This window comes from Thamnophis sirtalis, unplaced genomic scaffold (genome assembly GCF_051295495.1).
Source record: "Thamnophis sirtalis isolate CommonGarterSnake01/CBP01778 unplaced genomic scaffold, rThaSir2_p1.2 scaffold_2, whole genome shotgun sequence".
NCBI lineage: Eukaryota > Metazoa > Chordata > Lepidosauria > Squamata > Natricidae > Thamnophis > Thamnophis sirtalis.
In genome coordinates, this window is record NW_028261382.1 from 41829188 (window position 1) to 41843972 (window position 14785).

Here is a 14785-nt window from a genome sequence, read left to right on the forward strand (position 1 = left end):
TCATTTTCCCTTCCCCTCTTTCCTTCTCCCTCCTCTTTCCCTTCCCTTCTTTTCCCCTTCCTTCCTCCCTCTCATTTCCATCTCCTTCCTTCCTCCTTTCTCTTCCTCCCTCACATTTCCATCTCCTTCCTTCTTTCCTTCCTTCCGTACGCCTTCCTCTCCCTCTCCTTTCCATCTCCTTCCTTCCTCCTTTCTCTTCTTCCCTCTCATTCCCATCTCCTTCCTCCCTCCCTCCCTCCTTCCCCGCTTCTCTGCACTATTTTTCTTGCTGCATTTCTTATTTTACTTATTTTTACTTAAGTCAGATTTCAGATGACCTTGTGCTGCTGTTCAAACGTTTAATAAAATTTTTATTTTTTTAAAAAGAGGACGCTCTCTTTCTTGACACGGATTCCACAGCCAAGCTGCACTCCCCCCGCCCCAACAATTCAGTCATACGCTGAACAATCATTTACTGTCCATTTCTGTTCCTGTAAAGGCCCCCCGGGTCAAAACTTCATGCCATGTCGGGCGAGGTCGGCTCGGGCCTCCCGGATTTGGGCCTGCAGCTCGAAAGAGGCCTCCTGGCAGTCGTTGAAGGTAGCCAGGCGGTAGCCCACGACTCCCAGCGAGTAGCAGCCGAAGGTCACCAATAGATAGGTTGGCAGGGCCCACAGCACTTGGTGCCAGCTTGGGGATAAGGGGTGGGACCCCACGAGGTCCAGCATCAACGCAGCCCAGATGCCACCCAGGAGGAACAGGGAGCCGAGCCACTGAAATAGTTTCGTCATGATCCTGAAAAACAGAAGTAAAAAAACCAGTGAAAACTTGAGACATTTGCCAGGAGCAAATATATTTATATATTTTTTCAGGACACCTCTGCCAACATTTAAGAGTTTTCTGTGCAAAAAAGGATTTTTCGTTTGAACCATCCATTCCTCCCTCCCCCTCCTGCAAAATCTGGAATCAACTTTGAGTATTAAGGCAAGATATCCCTGCCAGGCAGAGAAAGAAAATGTATCTGAGTATCAGTAGCTATATAGTAGATAAGATAACGGTAAAGGTTCCCCTTGCACGTATGTGCCAGTCGTTCCTGACTCTAGGGGGCGCTGCTCATCTCCGTTTCAAAGCCGAAGAGCCAGTGCTGTCCGAAGACGTCTCCGTGGTCATGTGGCCGGCATGACTCAACGCCGAAGGAGCCCGGAGCGCTGTTCCCTTCCCACCAAAGGTGGTCCCTATTTTTCTACTTGCATTTGTTACGTGCTTTCGAACTGCTAGGTTGGCAGAAGCTGAGACAAGTCACGGGAGCTCACTCTGTTACGCGGCGCTGGGGATTCAAACAGTAGTAGATACATTAGTAGATATGATAACAGATTAGTAGGTATTAGTAAATATATTAGAGAGAGCACTTCTACCCAAACAGCAACATTTTTGCAATCCTTTCCACCAGGGCCTCTCCTAATAGCAATGACAGTATGTATATAATAACATCATATCATATCATATATATCATATATTATAGAACAGTGTTTCTCAACCTTGGCAACTTGAAGATGTCTGGACTTCAACTCCCAGAATTTCCCAGCCAGTGAATGCTGGGAATTGAAGTCCAGACATCTTCAAGTTGCCAAGGTTGAGAAACACTGTTATAGAATATAGAATAACAAGTGTTGGAAGGGACCTTGGAGGTCTTCTAGTCCAACCCCCTGCTTAGGCAGGAAACCCTGCACCACTTCAGACAAATGGATGTCCAACATCTTAAAAACTTCTAGTGTTGGAGCATTCACAACTTTTGGAGGCAAGTTATAGATTAGATTTATTATATAACATGTGTTGTTATATCTGTGCATTTCCCAATAGCAATTGCAATTATATTACAATTTTTTATTATTATTATTATTATTATTATTATTATTATTATTATTATTATATCAAGGATTACATCTGGGCCTCTAACAGCGACGGTTATGATACCTTTATTATTACAAGATCCCATCTGTGCATCTGCTAATTGCCATTATCTACGGTTATATATATTTATTATTATTATTATTAGCAGCAGCTGCAATCAAAAAAAGGATGCCAACCCACCCTTTTCCAATTTTTTGCAACAATTGCACAACAATGCATAAAATAAACAAGCCTCCCCGAGGGTAAACCCGCAAATGTCGCCCCGTGCCCGCATTCACACGACTCACCGATTCCGGGTTGCAGCGAGTTTTTTTTTTTTCCTTCCAGTTTCCCCGACTTCCCCGTCGCTCGCTGGTGACGTCACTAAACGCACCTGCCAATCACCGTGCCCGCTGAGCGGGTGGCGCCGGTGGAGCGCCGCGATGCTTGCCGGGAGTTGTAGTTTTGTCCCCCCCTGAACACGTTTTACGCTTCAGCGGAAGGTGGAGAAGGGAAGGCGGGTTCTTGAGCATGGGCAGAGTGCTGGGGAGGAGTCCACCACTTTTGGGGTGGTGTCTGCACCAGGTAAGCGTCTTTTTATTTATTTATTTAAGACTAAGCCCCAAAACTCTCATTTAACCCTGTTGGAAATTATTCTGGGTTAAAATGTTGGCCTCTGAACAGTCATGAGGACTGGAAACTTGGTTATGAGGGCTGTTTTTATTTTTTTATTTTATTTATTTATTTAGTAACTCGTGTACAAGATAACAGGAAAGAATAAACATGAATAAAAACACAGGAAATGGGTACAAATAAATGGGGAAAGTGCTTAAACATGAAAACATTTAAACTTAAACATTTAAATTTAAAACTTACACATTTTAAATGTTTCACGTTGCGGAAGCATGAGGACCGGAATCCTCACTACCTATCAGCGTGGCCTTTAAATTGCTTTTCTGTGCAAAACCATGAGGACTAGAAACTTTATAATAATACTAATAATACTAATACTACTACTGCTACTACTACTACTAATAATAATAATTGTAAATGCTGTGTAGTCTTTTCTGTGGAGAATCTGGCATCCTGGTTATTTGTTGGCATGGCGTTTCAAGCAGTTTTCTGTGCGTGTTCTGTGCAAAACCATGAGGACTAGAAACTTTTATTATTATTATAAATGCTGTAGTCTTTTGTGTGCAGAATCATGAGGACTGGCACGGCGTTTAAAGCAGTTTTCTGTGCAGAATTGTGAAGGCGGGGACTCTTCAGTGACAGTAACGGAATAACAGAGTTGGAAGGGGAACTTGGAGGTCATCTAGTCCAACCCCCTGCTCATGCAGGAGACCTGTGCTAGGGATTCGAACCGCCAAACGGCCGACCTTTCTGATCTTAGCCCCTGAGCCAGCCTTCCTTAGAAATGTTGCATTATAAAATCGGTTTGTCTGTGCGAGAGCCACGAGCGTCAGGATTTTTTTTATTGTGTATAGTGGGTGTTACATTCAATTGTCTCTGCAGACTCATGAGGACTGGGATCTCGTATTGTATTTAAATCAGTTGTCTCTATGCAAAGCCGTGGGAACTGAACTGAAGTCTTTATTATCAAGCGTTTTACACCACTTTTTCCATGCATAACCATGAAGAGGGCGCTTTTATCACAGAGCCACCCTTCAGCATTTAAATCGGGCAAAATATAAAACCATGAGGACCGGAAGCTTGGCATTATTCCTTGAGAAAGAAGCCTAGCTCCCGGCTTTCTGGCTGCCTCGATTTTGTCACCTGATATATAAAAAGCCATGTATTTATTTATTTTGTTGCTGTTTCAACTGCACACACACACACACCCCTCTGCCTTGAGGACACAGCCATGAGGACTAGGATTTTGACTTTTTTGGGGGAAACAAAATATTTATTTTTTGTTACATATTTTAACTTCTTTTATGAAGAAAGCGTTGTCCTGGCTCCCACCCACCCCTTTACATCTTCTGTTATGCATCATTTTACATCATTTTTCCATTTTATGTTTCAATCATCTTGTTTTTATTCCATATTCTCCCACTTATTTTTTTTTTAAATTCCTCAATATATAAACAATAACCTTTTGCCTCTCAAAGTTAATCAAATTTAACCTATCCTTTCCATCTGTTATTCTGTATTTACTCTTCATAATACATATCTTCGAGTTTAATTTTAGATGATAAACCTTTCAATTACTTAGTTATCCACATGTAGCAATTTTAATCTATATCCCACGCATTTTTTATTGAATATCTAGTGTTAAATTTCATTCTATTTTAAGAAAATCCTTTTCTTCCTTTCCTCCTTTCAATCTTTTTCTCTTAGTTTCTCATATTCTCTTCTCTCCACCTATTTGTTTTCTCTCTCTTTTTTTAATCTTAAAATTCCTGGATTTTCCCTTTCCAATCAGGACTAGAATCTTGACTTCAGCAAAAATACGAAGAACCGATCGATCGAAATATAAACGCCTCGTCGGAACTGGCCTAGACAAAACCATGAGGACTGCCGCCTTGGCTTTATTCGTCGAGGAAGTGGCTTCGAATCCACCCAGAAAGCCCGTTTCCTTAACCAACCAAGGCAAGGTGCCAGTCCTCATGATTTCGACTCGGGATTGGAAGGGCCAGCCTTTTCCCGTCAACCGAACTGCCACTTTCCTCGACCAGGACTCAAGTGCGCCTGGCCGAAGGTGCTGGGAACCAGGCGCCGCGACATTCCCACTGGGTCTCTCTGGCCAGGCGCGCGGGAATCCCGGCGGGCGCGGGAAGCAGCGGGAGGGGGTGCCACCCGCCGGGTTCCCACTGTTGTTCCCAGCTTTCTTTCTTCCAGATTCTGGAATCAGGCGCGTAAGGAAAGGGAGACCCGTCTTGGGAAATTGAGGCGGCTTCCGCAGGAAACATCTGGCTTCCTCCGCCGTCCAGCCTAGGCCGGGAGTTGGCCGGGATGGGAAGGAGAGGCTGGCATGGAGGGGGCAGAGGCCGAAGATCTGAGGGAGGGAAGGTGGGGCTGTAACTTTGATCTCCTCTTGGGACTTGATGGAGCTATCTTTCTCTTCCTCCTTTCTCACCTTCCTTCTCTTTCTCCTTCTTCTCCATCTTCTCCTTTGTCTATTGGTCTGTCTTCTCCTTCTGCATGTCCCTCCTTTTCCTTCCCTCCCTCGTTCTCTCCTTTTCCTCCTTCTCCTTATCACTCCTTTCCCCTTCTCTCCCTCTTTCTCTCCTTCTCTCCTTTTCCTCCTTCTCCTTATCACTCCTTTCCCCTTCTCTCCCTCTTTCTCTCCTTCTGTCCTTTTCCTCCTTCTCCTTATCACTCCTTTCCCCTTCTCCCCCTCTTTCTCTCCTCCTCCATCTTCTCCTTCGTCTCTTGGTCTAACTTCTCCGTATCCCTCTTTTTCCTTCTCTCCCTCTTTCTTTCCTCTTCCCTTTCTCCTTCTCCACCTTCTCCTTTGTCTCTTGGTCTAACTTCTCCTTCTCCGTATCCCTCCTTTTCCTTCTCTCCCTCTCTTTCTCGATCTCCTCTTTCTCCTCCTCCTCTCCCTCCTTCTGCTGCTCCTCCTCGTCTGTCTTCTCCTTCCCCTTGTTTCCCCCCTCCTCCTATTCTCCCTCCTTCCCTCCTCTTTCTCCTTCTCCATCTCCTCCTCCACCTCCTCTTTCTCCACCTCCTCTCCACAAACCCCACTTCCCTTCTAGCACTGATAATGTTACCTACTTGGGTCATGAAATGCCTGCAAGAAATCACCCCAGCTCAGAGACCATCTAGATTCTAGTCCTCCTCTTCTCCTCCTCTTTCTTTCTTTCTTTCCTTCTTTCCTTCTTTCCTTCTTTCCTTCTTTCTTTCTTTCTTTCTTCCTTCCTTCCTTCCTTCTTCTTCTTCTTCTTCTCCTCCTCCTCCTCCTCCTCCTTGCTAAAAAGTTTCTTCTTCTTCTTCTTCTTCTTCTTCTTCTTCTTCTTCTTCTTCTTCTTCTTCTTCTTCTTCTTCTTCTTCTTCTTCTTCTTCTTCTTCTTCTTCTTCTTCTTCCTCCTCCTCCTCCTCCTCCTCCTCCTCCTCTCTCTTCTGTTCCCCTCCATAAGCCCCTCTTTCTTCTAGCATTGATGTTGTTACCTAGTTGGGTCATGAAACGTCTGCAAGAAAACCACCCAGCTCAGAGAGCACCAAGGATCCCACAGTCCTTTTCCTCCTCCTCCTGTTCCTCCTTTAGCACTGATGATGTTACTTAGTTGGGTCATGAAATGCCCGGAAGAAAATCACTAAGCTCAAAGGACACCAAAGACCTCACAGTCTTCCTCCTCCTCCTCCTCCTTTCTTCTTCTTCTCCTTCTCCTCTTCCTCCTCCTCCTCTCTGGCCTTCCTCACTGCTAACCAGAATCCACCCAAAAAGCAAAACAATCTTTATCAGCCTGCGCAAAAAAAGGCCTCTGGGATCGGAAAGATTTCAATTCCGCTATTATAGAAACGTGGCCCGCAGGTGGCCTCTGGGCACGCACAGAGTACTTTCCTCCTTTCTGGTTAAAAAATAAAACACACACACACACAGAAACCCCAGATTTTCTGGAACTTTGCTGCGATGGAAGGGGGGGGGGTTGTCTGGCTTCCTCCTTGCAAACCTGGGTGCCTTTTCTCTCTCCCCCCCCCAACCCCCAGATCAAAGGCAGAAAAACCAGCTGCAAAAGTTGCTTTGTCTAGAAATCCTGGCTGGCAAACAGAGAGACGCCAGAGGCTGGCTTACTCGGAGCGCTGAATCGGCAGAAAACCCCCAACAAAAAAACCCTCGTGTCTCTTCTCCAGCCTTGCAAAGCAGGGCGTGCATTCTCCGAATTCCCCCTTTTATTCCGGCAACATCCCGCTTTGGCACATAGCCGGGCAGCGCCAACAGACTGGGGGAACGGCCCTCGAACCGGACAATGGGCCTTGCCAACCCCGTAGCCCATCGCCCTCGGCCAGCCCAGGCGAGGTCCTTTCTCCCTGCAAAATATTTGGGAATCTTCCCCAGTTTGGGGAAGTGTGTGTGTGGGGGGGAATTAATCAGCTTCGGATATATTCTCTTAGCAAATCTGTGTGTCTGGGGTGTGTGTGAATCACACTTTAGTCTAAACAATACCCTGTTTTCCCAACAAGAAGACCTACCTGGAAGATAAGTCCTAGCATGGTTTTTCAGGGTGCGGGTCATATAAGCCTTACCCCCCCAAAATAAAGCCCAGTTAAAATTGTCAGCCAGATGAATAGAATAGAATATAGAATAGGAAATAAGAGAATAGGAAATAAGAAAATAGAATAGAATAGAAAATATAAATAGGAAATAAGAGAAATAGAATAGAATATGGAGTGAGAATAGAATAGAAGAATAGAATAGAAGAATAGAATATAAAATAGGAAATAAGAGAATAGAATAGAATAGAGTAGAATAGAATATAAAATATAGAATAGTAAATAATAGAATAGACTAGAATATAGAATACAGAATAGGAAATAAGAGAATAGAATATAAAATACAGAATAGGAAATAAGACGAATAGAATAGAATATGGAGTGAGAATAGAAGAATAGAATAGAAGAATAGAATAGAGAATAGAGAATAGGAAATAATAGAATAGAATAGAATATAAAATACAGAATAGGAAATAATAGAATAAATAGAATAGAGAATAGAGAATAGGAAATGAGGAATAGAATAGAATATGGAGTGAGAATAGAATAGAAGAATAGAATAGAGAATAGGAAATAATAGAATAGAATATAAAATACAGAATAGGAAATAATAGAATCAAATAGAATATAAAATACAGAATAGAAAATAAGAGAATAGAATAGAATATGGAGTGAGAGTAGAATAGAAGAATATAATAGAATATAGAATACAGAATAGGAAATAAGAGAATAGAATAGAATAGAGAATAGGAAATAATAGAATAGAATAGAGAATAGAGAATAGCAATGCAGCCTTAGTGAATAGTTTGACAGTGGCGAGCGAATTAGATGTTTAGCAGAGTGATGGCGTTTGGGGGAAAACCCATCCTTGTGTCTAGTTGTTTTGGTGTGCAGTGCCCTATCGTGTCGTTTTGAGAGGAGGAGTTGAAACAATTTGTGTCCAGGATGCGAGGGCTCCGTAGATATTTTCCCAGCCCCCTTTTTGACTCGTGCAATATACTAGTCCTCAACAGAAGGCAGGTTGGTAGCCATCGTTTTTTTCTGGATGCATTTAGTGCCGTATTTCCCCCGAATATAAGACCTAGCCAGAAATTTAGCCCTAATGCATCTTTTGGAGCAAAAAAAAAGTTAATATAATAAGTCTTATTTTAGGGGAAAACATGGTAATGCAGAAATAAATCTCACGGTGGGCTTATTTTTATTAGGGTGGGTCCACGTGGCAGGCCCAAAAGAGATTTCATTGCAGAATTCACTGAGTCTTTCGCTAATCCAGGCCGGTGGATTATGAGTGGAGCCTCCCTGCTCAGACATAGCCTACCTGAGCACCGATGGGAGTTTCCGCTGGGAAAATCCAAGGTGTTTTTGAATTGCTGGGTTTTTTTTTAGGAGGGGAGGTTGCAAAGCACATCCATACATAACTAACCCCCCCCCTCAAAAATCCCCTAGGGCAGGTGATCTATCTCTGTCTAAATTTGGGGACTTCACGCGGCCTTTAGCCGCACAATCCTGGCTTGTAAAGGCAAAACAGACACCACAGGTCTGGACGTGCTCGGAATAAGTCAAGAGGTCCCTTGTTTTGTTATTTTACTTATGCATTTATTTATTTATTATTAAGATATGAATTTATTATTAAGTTTGTCCCTTGTTTCAACTGGCTGCAACCAGGGCAGGCGGAAAAGGCAAGGCCGAGATTTGAGGGGGGAGCGTCCCAAGGTAGAACTAAAAGATCATCTAGTCAAGCCCGCCCCTATTTCAGTCCTGGGTTCAGTGCAGGAGTTCCCCCCACCCTTTCCAATGCTTTTCTAGACAGCTCTCTCTCTCTTATTCACTCTCTCTCACTCACTCCCTCTCTCATTCTCCCCTATTCTCTTTCTCATTCCCTCTTTCTTATTCTCTCTCCCTCTCTTCCTCATTCTCTCTCTCCATCTCTCTCTCTTACTCTCTCATTTTCTCTCCCTCTCTCCCTCATTATCTTATTCTCTCTCCATCTCTCTCTCTACCTCTTATTCACTCTCACTCGCTCTCTCATTCTCCCTTATTCTCCTTCTCATTCTCTTTCTTATTCTCTCTCCCTCTCTTCCTCATTCTCTCTCTCCATCTCTCTTACTCTCTCTCTCATTTTCTCTCCCTCTCTCCCTCATTGTCTTATTCTCTCTCTCCACCTCTTTCTCTTATTCACACTCTCTCGCTCTCTCATTCTTTCTCATTCTCTCTCCCTCTCTTCCTCATTCTCTCTCTCCAGCTCTCTTACTCTTTCATTTTCTCTCACTCTCTCCCTCATTATCTCTTATTCTCTCTCGATCTCTTGATCTCTTATTCACTCTTTCTCTCTCTCACTCCCTCTCTCATTCTCTCTTATTCTCTCATTCTCTTTCTCATTCCCTCTCTTTCTTATTCTCTCTCTCTTCCTCATTCTCTCTCTCCATCTCTCTCTTATTCACTCTCTCATTCTCTCCCCCTCTCTTCCTCATTCTCTCTCCCCATCTCTCTCTCTTATTCACTCTCTCTCACTCCCTCTCCCATTCTCTTATTCTCATTCTCTTTCTTATTCCCTCTCTCTTTCTTATTCTCTCTCCCTCTCTTCCTCATTCTCTCTCCCCATCTCTCTCTCTCTCTCATTTTCTCTCCCTCTCTCCCTCATTATCTCTTATTCTCTCTCTCCATCTCTCTCTCTCTCTCTCTCTTATTCACACACTCTCTCTCTCTCTCTCTTGTCTGGAACCCTGAGGGTTTTTTTCTTCTTAAGCCTGGTGCCAAAAAAAAGAGAGAGAAAATTATCAGTCAAGGCAATGTATATCTCTCAATGTTTCTCCTGTTTTTTTGGTCCCCTGCAGCAAAGGGGATCTGAATTCAAAGCTGTTGGCTTTTTATCAGCAGGTTTAGGAAGGGGGGGGGGTGTTTAGCCTCAGGGACAAGACAATAGAAGCATATTCTGAATTTGGGAGGTGGTTGGCTTGCTTGATCCCAGTGCTGATTACTTAGGAAAATGTATTTTTCTGTGGCTCTTGCTTAATTTACTCCTGCCGGAGCAGGTATAAGCAGCTGTGTATTGCAGGGATATTGGCAGATGGGAGGTGAAGGAAGAAAGGAAGGGAAAGAGGGGAAGAAAGGAAGAAAAAAGAAATGAAGAGGAAAAGGGAGAAGGGAGGAAGGAAAGGAAGGAAGGAAAGGAAAGGGGGAGGGGAAAAGGAGAAAAGGAAAAGGAAGAAAGGAAAGCAGGGAGATGGGAAGGAAGGAATGGAGGGAAGGAAGAAAGAGAAGGGAAAAAAGGGGAAAAAAGGAAGGGAAAGAGGAGAGGAAAAGGGAGAAGAGAGGGAGGAGTGAAAGAGAGGGAGGAAAGGAAGGAATGCAGGGAAAGGGGGATGCGAAAAGGAGAAAAGTGAAAGGAAGGGAGGGAGGAAGGAAAGGGGGAGATGGGAAGGAGGGAGGAAAGGGAGAAAGAAACAAATGAAGGGAAAGGGCGAGGGGAAAAAGGAGAAAAGGGAAAGGAAGTAAGGAGGGAAGGGAGGGAGGGAGGGTAGAAAGGAGGGAGGGAGATGGGAAGGGGAGAGGAAAGGAAGGAAGGTAGAAACAAAGGGAAAGAGATGGAGGGAAAGGGAGAAAAGGAAAGGAGGAAGGAAGGAAAGAAGGAAAGCAGAATAAAAGCATTGAAAGGAATCTTGACGAAGAATATTGTAGGAATTGGGGGTGTCTGGTTTAAGTAAGTAAGTAAGTAAGTAAAATTGACGAATATTGTAGGAATTGGGGATGTCTGGTTTAAGGGAAGGAAGGAGGAAGGAAGGAAGGAAGGAAGGAAAGAAGGAAGGAAAATTGATGAAGAATATTGTAGGAATTGAGGATGTCTGGTTTAAGGAAGGAAGGAAGGAAGGAAGGAGATGGAAATGAAGAAAGGAAAAGAATAGCAGAATAACAGAGCTGGAAGGGACCTTGGAGATCTTCTAGTCCAACCCCATGTTCAGGAAGGAAGGAAGGAAGGAAGGAAGGAAGGAAGGAAGGAAGGAAGGAAAGAAAGGAAAGGAATGAATTTCAATTTCAAAAGCATCTCCCCAACTCTTATCACTTCTTCCCAGCTTTGACAGATCCGAGTAGCTTTCCCTCTTCGGCTGATGCCCACGATTCAGCCTCGCCCTCCACCGAATGCCCACGACTCCTGCCAACCCCTTCCGAGCCAAAAAAAATATTCTCCCCCCCTCCTTACAAAGAACCCCCCCACCCCAAATTAAAACGTCAGTGTGGTCACTTAGGGCCCAACCTCCACTCTCACCCAAGGCCATTGGAGCAAATTGGGACTTGCCATGCCAAGCCTCCCCCCCCCTTTGCCTGCCCCCCCCCTTTGCCTGCCCCCCCCCCCCAAGAGAGGGAGGGGAAGAAGTTACGAGAGCCGCTTTTCTAAGTAAATAAACCCTCGCTGGAGGTTTGCGGCTTGCTCCAACGTGCCCAGTTTCCCGTGAATGCTACTCCCCCTTGCCTACGGGTCACAACATTCGCCGCTGGAGAGAAACAAGAGAAGGGAAATAAAAGATTGAGATATTGGGCCAGCTTTGAAAAACAAAAAACAGCAGAGGCCAAATTCTTGGCCAAGCTTCTTGTGGGTCAGAAAGGCCGGCAGTTGTTGGGTGGTTCGAATCCCTAGTACAGGTCTCCTGCATGGGAAGGGGGTTGGACTAGATGACCCCTAAGGTCCCGTCCAACTCTGCTATCCTTCCTTCGCTGTTATTCGCTTTTCATCCTTTCTTTCTTTTCTGACTCTGATGGGTAACTAAAGGAACTGTTGTAAGTTGAGGACTATCTGTGTAGCAATAATAATGACAGACAGACGATAAAGAGAAGATAAAAAAGAGAGAATATATATATATATATATATATATATATAGATAGATAGATAGATAGATAGATAGATAGATAGATAGATAGATAGATTATAGGTAGATATAGATAGAATGATAGATATGATAGATTAGAGATAGATAAAATAAAATAAATAATGATAGAGAAGATAGAGAAAAGATAGAGATGATAGATTATAGAGATAAATAGAAAAAGATAGATTTTAGATAGATATGATACATTATACAGATAGACAGATAAAATAATGATAGAGAAGATAGAGAATAGATAGATAGAAAGAGATGATAGATTATAGAGAAATAGAAAAAGATAGATTATAGATAGAGATGATAGAGACGATAGATTATAGAGATAGATAGATAAAATAAATAATGATAAGAGAAGATAGAGAAAAGATAGAAAGATGATAGATTATAGAGATAAATAGAAAAAGATAGATTATAGATATACATTATAGAGATAGACAGATAAAATAATGATAGAGGATAGAGATGATAGATTATAGAGATAGATAGATAAAATAATGATAGAGAAGATAGAGAAAAGATAGAAAGAGATGATAGATTATAGAGATAAATAGAAAAAGATAGATTTTAGATAGATATGATACATTATACAGATAGACAGATAAAATGATAGAGAAGATAGAGAAAAGATAGAGATGATAGATTATAGAGAAATAGAAAAAGATAGATTATAGATAGAGATAGAGACGATAGATTATAGAGATAGATAGATAAAATAAATAATGATAGAGAAGAGAGAAAAGATAGATAGAAAGAGATGATAGATTATAGAGAGAAATAGAAAAAGATAGATTATAGATATAGATATAGAGATAGATAAATAATGGTAGAGAAGATAGATAAAAGATAGAAAGAGATGATAGATTATAGAGATAGATATAGATGATATAGATAAAATAAATGAGAGAGAAAAGATAGATAGAAAAAGATGATAGACTGATAGATAAAATAGATAATGATGGAGTAGAGAGAAAAGATAGAAATAGATGATAGATTATATAGACAGATAAATAGATAAGATATCCTAAATTCTTCTTGTCTTCTAGTAGTTTTTCTTTGGTAAGAATTTCCCAATCCTTTCAGTGCCGTCGTCATCTCAGTCACTAAACAAGTAAGTGGCGATGTGGAATGAGCCTACACTGGGGGTGGGGGGGGAATGAAAAGGCTGCCCCCCATCCTAGCTCAGCAGACCCTCCACTCAGAAAGTCTCAACCTATCCTGGAAATCTGCACAGATCCTCTTTTTCTAAAAAAGACTTTTCTAACTTAAAAGAATCTTTGTTTAAAAAAAAAAACACAGCCGGAGAAGCACTTAGGGGGCACCCAGAGAGAGAGAGAGGGGGGGGGGGGAAAGGAGATTTTAAATATAGCCCACCTACCCAATTCCACCCCTGGGTTGTTTTCCTTGCAATCAAACCTTGGGGGTCGGGAGAGTGGGGGAATGGGCAGGAAAGGGTTGAGTTACTATGGCTGGAAGGGCTTTTGCAAGGAATGTGATCCAATCCCCCCACCCACCCCCTCACCAAAGGGGTCAGCGGTTCACCCGAGAGCCTCTCCCTCGCTTTGGAGAGGCTGAACTGCATATGCCTTCCCTAGGGGGGGTCAGGGCAAAGGTTGAGCCAGGGGATCCTGGGGCTTGAAATGGGGAGGGGGGCTCTTGAGTGGATGAAGGGGCCAAGAGGAAGTCAACTTCACCTGGAAAGCAAGGGAGGTCACCGTTTCCTTTCGGTCTTTCTCATGCAAACTTTTTTTCCTTTCCTTTTTCCATCCCTCCTTTCCTTCTTTCTCATCTTTCCTTTTTCCATCCCTCCTTTCCTTCTTTCTCATCTTTCCTTTTTCCATCCCTCCTTTCCTTCTTTCTCATTTTTCCTTTTTCCATCCCTCCTTTCCTTCTTTCTCATCTTTTCTTTTTCCATCTCCTTTCCTTCTTTCTCATCTTTCCTTTTTCCATCTCCTTTCCTTCTTTCTCATCTTTCCTTTTTCCATCTCCTTTCCTTCTTTCTCATCTTTCCTTTTTTCCATCCCTCCTTTCCTTCTTTCTCATCTTTTCTTTTTCCATCTCCTTTCCTTCTTTCTCATCTTTCCTTTTTCCATCCCTCCTTTCCTTCTTTCTCATCTTTCCTTTTTCCATCCCTCCTTTCCTTGTTTCTCATCTTTCCTTTTTCCATCCCTCCTTTCCTTCTTTCTCATCTTTCCTTTTTCCATCCCTCCTTTCCTTCTTTCTCATCTTTCCTTTTTTCATCTCCTTTCCTTCTTTCTCATCTTTCCTTTTTCCATCTCTCCTTTCCATCTTTTCTTCATATTCCTTCCTTTCCTTTTTCCATCCCACCTTTCCCTCCTTTCTCATCTTTTTTTAATCACTCTTTTCCTTCCTTCTCATATAACTTTCCTTTTCTCTCACTCTTTTTCTTCCTTAAGTTCCTTCTTTCCTTTCCTTCATCATGGCTTTTAAAAAGCACCCGAGATTTCCTTGAATGAAGAGGGGGTGAGTTTAGCAAATCCTGCTATAAATTAAAAATAAAGTCCGATCTTTCCTTGCCTGACAGCGCCCCCTGCTGGAGATCAGATTGTGTCACAATGTGGGGAAGGCTGATTTTCCTGACCTCTAGGTTGGTGGTTAACACCCATCATCCCCAGCCAGCCCTATTTTGGTGGCAGCTTCAAGGTTTCAGGAGCATTATTAGATGGTGGTTTTCAACTCTGTAGAAGTCTGGACTTCAACTCCCAGAATCCCCCAGCCAGCATGCTTTAAGATGGGTGGACTTCCACCCCCAGAAAGCCTGCTTTAAGAGAGATGGACTTCAACTCCCAGAATTCCCCAGTCAGCCTGCTTTAAAATGGGCGAACGCCAACTCCCAGAATCCCCCAGCCAGCATGCTTTAAGAG

General features: G+C 42.9%; 1 protein-coding gene across 1 annotated transcript; it reads right to left on the reverse strand.

Annotated features, from left to right (window-relative positions):
• Positions 1–424: 424 nt before the first annotated feature.
• Positions 425–2229, reverse strand: LOC148048681 (dolichol-phosphate mannosyltransferase subunit 3-like). The gene is made up of 2 exons (XM_087703698.1): positions 2178–2229; positions 425–774 (listed from the first exon to the last, which is right to left on the reverse strand). Exon 2 carries the CDS (start codon positions 768–770, stop codon positions 489–491), a length of 282 nt encoding a protein of 93 aa, XP_087559824.1. The 5' UTR covers positions 771–774; positions 2178–2229; the 3' UTR covers positions 425–488.
• Between the last annotated feature and the right edge of the window lie 12556 nt (positions 2230–14785).